The sequence below is a fragment of the Trypanosoma conorhini genome, assembly GCF_003719485.1.
Source record: "Trypanosoma conorhini strain 025E chromosome Unknown Tco_14.4_contig_00107, whole genome shotgun sequence".
Lineage (NCBI taxonomy): Eukaryota > Euglenozoa > Kinetoplastea > Trypanosomatida > Trypanosomatidae > Trypanosoma > Trypanosoma conorhini.
Window position 1 is genome coordinate 35,645 of NW_021704192.1, and position 4,342 is coordinate 39,986.

The 4,342-nt window shown below is 61.0% G+C and overlaps 2 protein-coding genes across 2 annotated transcripts, besides 3 other annotated features; both read left to right on the forward strand.

Annotated features, from left to right (window-relative positions):
- Positions 1-100: 100 nt before the first annotated feature.
- Positions 101-124: a microsatellite.
- Positions 125-440: 316 nt separating this feature from the next.
- Positions 441-468: a microsatellite.
- A 193-nt stretch (positions 469-661) lies between these two features.
- Positions 662-1,906, forward strand: Tco025E_02658 (putative eukaryotic translation initiation factor 4e; the record flags this gene model as incomplete). Its single annotated transcript, XM_029369582.1, has 1 exon — positions 662-1,906. One exon carries the CDS (start codon positions 662-664, stop codon positions 1,904-1,906), a length of 1,245 nt encoding a protein of 414 aa, XP_029230354.1.
- A 585-nt stretch (positions 1,907-2,491) lies between these two features.
- Positions 2,492-2,525: a microsatellite.
- Positions 2,526-2,566: 41 nt separating this feature from the next.
- On the forward strand, positions 2,567-3,415 carry Tco025E_02659 (ribosome recycling factor; the record flags this gene model as incomplete). The annotated part of the gene is made up of 1 exon (XM_029369583.1): positions 2,567-3,415. The coding sequence occupies one exon, from the start codon at positions 2,567-2,569 to the stop codon at positions 3,413-3,415; it is 849 nt and encodes a 282-aa protein (XP_029230355.1).
- Positions 3,416-4,342: the final 927 nt, after the last annotated feature.

Here is a 4,342-nt window from a genome sequence, read left to right on the forward strand (position 1 = left end):
AGCAGCAGAAGAACATAAACAGGCAGACAGGCACGGGGCCGGCGGTGCTGCTGGTGGTTGAGTCTCACGTGTGCGCCTTTCTTTTTTCTCTCCCTCTCCCTGTGTGTGTGTGTGTGTGTGTGTGCGGCGGGCGCCGCCCCTCGTCCTGCCGCCCAATTCCCTCACTTTCCCCCTTGCCTTCTTCCCCCCGCCTCTCGTGCTGTTGCCGCCGCCCGCGTGGGGAGAAGCCGTTGGGCCGAACGTGACGCAGACAAAACACAGTCGCTCCCAGACACGCGTGGCTCCACGAAGCGGAGGGCCCATCATCGCCTTAAAAAAAGAAATAAGAATTGCCTTGCCTCTCCCGCAAGCACCGCCGCCGCGGCCAAGGGGACGGTGCAAGCAAAGCAAAAAAAAAACAAGCAAACAAAAAAACAGAGACTGGGACGAGTTAGTAAACGAGGAAGAAACAAGGAAGGAAGGAAGGAACAAGCACGGACGCACAAAACGCACCGGCGAAGGCCCACCAGCGGAGCTCGCCGTTCCTTGCGCCCCTGCCTTTTTTTGGGGGTGAAGTGGAATTCAGTCGCGCGGTAGAAATAAACAAGCAGGGGCGCTGGCTCAGGCCAGGAATACACACTTGCTTATACTCCACATCACCACAAGCCCAACCAACGCCCGCATGTCCTCCTTGCTGAAGGCAGACGTGAAGGAGTACATTCCTTCGTGGGCTTGCAAGCGGCCCTCTGCTGCGAACCCCGCCGCCGCGCCGGTGCCCATGCATGGGTTGGCGACCTCCCTGCCCACGGCCCCGCCGGTGAGGATGCATAGTAGCCCCGCTGGGGCCAACAGCCAGCCGTACGCCCCGTCCCCAAGCACGGCGGGTGCTTTGCCGCTGCGCAGCCCCACAACGGCAATGCGCCTTCCCACCCGGATGAGCCCGATGCACGCGCCCTACCCTCCCGTGGTATCTGACATGAATCCAAACGCCAAGGACTTTATTCCGCACTTGGCCGGTGCCAATTCACTCGCCCCACTTCCAACGTCGACGGCCGACATCGCGGAGGAGAAGGAGCGCCTGCAGAGACAGCAGGGCCGGTCGCCGTCCGGCGTGAAGTGGACGACCACCTCCACGAGGAACAACGTCACGCATCAAGTGACGTCGCCGGCAGTGAAGGCCAGTTTTACGCCGATTGCCGCCCCGATTCATGTGGAAAAAACCGAGGAGGAAATTCTAGAGATTAGTAAGCGCAGTTCCCTCAAAGTGGGCGCGGCGGCCTTTGTCCCCCGCCGCACGCTGAACCGCGTGATGATCAGCAAGCCGTCCCCCTTCTCGCTCACACCGGCGACGGGCGAAATGCCGCTGGCGGATCTCTGGTGTCTCTTCTACCTGCCTGCTGGGCTGGGCGAGTGCATCCGGGAAAACACGTACGACCCAACGCTCGTGTTTCGCGTCGACTCCGTGGCCACCTTCTGGAAGGTCTTCAACAACGTCCCTCGACCGACGGAGATGACAATTAGCACGCTGTACTTCTTTCGGGACGGAATCAATCCAAAGTGGGAGGACCCTGGCAACCGCGACGGCGGCATTCTGAAGATCAAACTAGACTCCAGCCGCATCAACGAGGCGTGGGTGTACCTGCTCTGCCGCACCATCGGGGAGTCGTGGTCCAGGTCCGTGCGTGACACAGTGAACGGCGTCGCCCTGAAGGTGCGGGATCGCGCGTACCTGCTGGAGGTGTGGGTCACAAAACAAAGCCCGGAGCTCATGATGGATATCAGTGAGCTGCTGCGGCCACTCCTGGGCGACGTCTTCTCTGTGTTTTATGCGCCACACTCCGTGACGCAGGAACGCGCCGCCGCCGCCGCCGCCGCTGCCGCCCTGGCCGACAAGAAGAAGAATAGGCAGAACCGCCGCCGCTGGTGAAGAGGGATGGAGAGAGGGCGCCTGTCTGTCTGAGTACGCGTGGATGCGCCCCACAGGCAGGCGCGTGGGCGGCGGAGTGAACGTCTTCCGTCGGCGCGGAAAAGTCTTGCGGCGGGTGCGAAGAGGCCGTGCGACGTAAGCGAAGCGGGATCTGAAAAGAAGGGCGAGGCGAGGCGAGGAAGCCATCCGCCGACGAAGGATGGAGATAAATAAGTAAATAAACGAACGGGACATGTGAGCCACCGCGTGGGTAACTTAAACAGAAGAGGAAGAGAGGGCAAAGAAGCAGACGCGAGGCGGCGACGTCTCCCCCACCACCCCCACGTGAGGCGTGTAGGGCCGTTAACTGAACGCTTTGGGCGGGCGGTGGCGAGGGCCACGCACGTGGAAGGGGGAAGAGAAGCGAGGGGATGACGAGGCGGCGCAGCAGTGGAAAGGAAAAAAAAAGTGAGAAACATCGATAACACATATCCAGTGAAAACACTCGGGTCCGCTTTCTGTGTGGGGAGGGGCGGGAAAAAAGGTGGCACACCTCCGAACGTTGTGGGCACGCTTTGCGGCGTTATTTTTCTCCTCTATGGAGCGTTTTTTTTTTCCTCTCTTTTTTTTTTCTTTCTTTCCCTCCCCTCCCTCTCTTCCCTTGTCGTCGGAAGGGGCTAAATGCGGTGCGCTCTGACTTTGCCGGCTCTTTTGTCCTCCTGCAGCCGACGCGCCACGTGGCCGCGGCGCTGGGGCCAACCCGCGACACTCACCGCTGCGGCCACTCGGTGCATCGGCGCACTCGCCTTTGCTCCTACTCGCATCGGCCAGAAGGACCAGCGGCGCAGTGACCGGGGCGAGTCCCGCCGCCTGACCTTCGAGGAGCGTGCCGAGCGCCGCACGGGGAAGTCCCGTGAGCTGAAGCTGGCGCGGGAGAACCTGCTGCAGGAGGCGGAGCAGGTCATCCAGGCGGACGTCCCGGACGAGCTCGAGCACATCTTTATGCAACACTTTGAGCGGGCGAACGTGTGCGCCATGAAGGTGCTAAACATGGCCAAGTGCCTGGAGCTCTTAGAGGTCGATGTTGGCGGCGGCCGCAAGGTTCTCCTCACGAAGGTGGCGCAGGTTGTGAAGACGAGCAACTCCACTGTTGAGATCGTCCCGCAGAACGCGAGCTTCGCCAGCCCCGTCCTGCACCGCGTGACCCGCTTTGACGCGACGCTGCATGTGACGAAGGAGCAGCAGAAGATTAAGGTGGTGATGCCGCCCGTGACGACCGGACGCCGCGACAAGGCGGTGGCCGAGATACAGCAGGTGATAGCCGCGTTCAAGCAGAAGACCAAGCAGGTGCGGACGCACGCCACCAAGGCGCTGCAGGACGCCAGCATCGACGAAAACGCGCTGCGCGATCTGAACGCGCAGCTGGACACCACCGTCAACACCTTCACGGCGGAGAAGGCGGCGGAGCTGGAGCAGCTTGCGGAGGATGTGACTTCGATGGGCGTCGACGAGTCCGACATCGGGGCGTGAGGGAGGCACGAAAGATTTGGGGACAGGCACGAGCACGCAGAGAAGACCCCCTCCGTAAATAAAACAGGCAGACAAAAAAGGGCAACAAACGCGACAACGGGAACACGGGGAGGTGCGTGTCAAGGCCTACAAAGGTCATGTAACGGCTACTGAACATAATTGCCGGCGTCGCATGGCATACGGTTGCCGTCCCCATCTGCAAGGGCACTGCCACCAGCGACGTGTTCTGCGTTGTCCTTTATCGTTCTTTCTGCCCTCTTTTTTTGTATGTGTGTATATTTATCTTTTTCCTTTTTTTTTTCCTTCCCGTATCTGGGAGCCCCGCTAGTACTTCAGTCTCCCTGCACGGCGGCCGAGACGGGCCCTCGCTCCTCCGGCGGCGCGTTCCTTTTCCCGCCGCGCCGAACGAACGATCTCTTGCCACAGGCACGGCCAAAGAGCGACGGTCGTCTCAGCCACAAACATCCAACGTTTTTCCCAAAAAATAGCGGTGCTGACGGGCAGCGAAAACACAGGCGCCGTGTTTACAACCGATCACCTCGCCTGCACCTGTGCTGCCCTAGACCGCGCTGCCGCCTGGCTGGGGCGGGGCGTGTGTGTTGTGCGTGTGCGAAGCGTGCTCCGTGGGTGAGGCGGCGGCTGTATATCACTTTCTCTGTGCCGTGACAGTCTCAATCGGGCCCGCGAGAGCAGTGCCGACGGCGGCAGCGCGAGCCACTGAAGCCATCCTGATGCAATCAATCGAGGCATTTGTATGAATGTGCCGATGACTTACACCTCCGTGCACCAAGCTACCTACCACAGGCACGGGACTGACGTCTGCCCTTCCCACCGCCCTCGCCCTCCCTTTCCACCTCACGTTTTGCTTGGGGAGGGGGGGCGGGGGGGGCGTGGTGCTTGTTGTTCTCCCCCCGCAGTGCCTGCTTG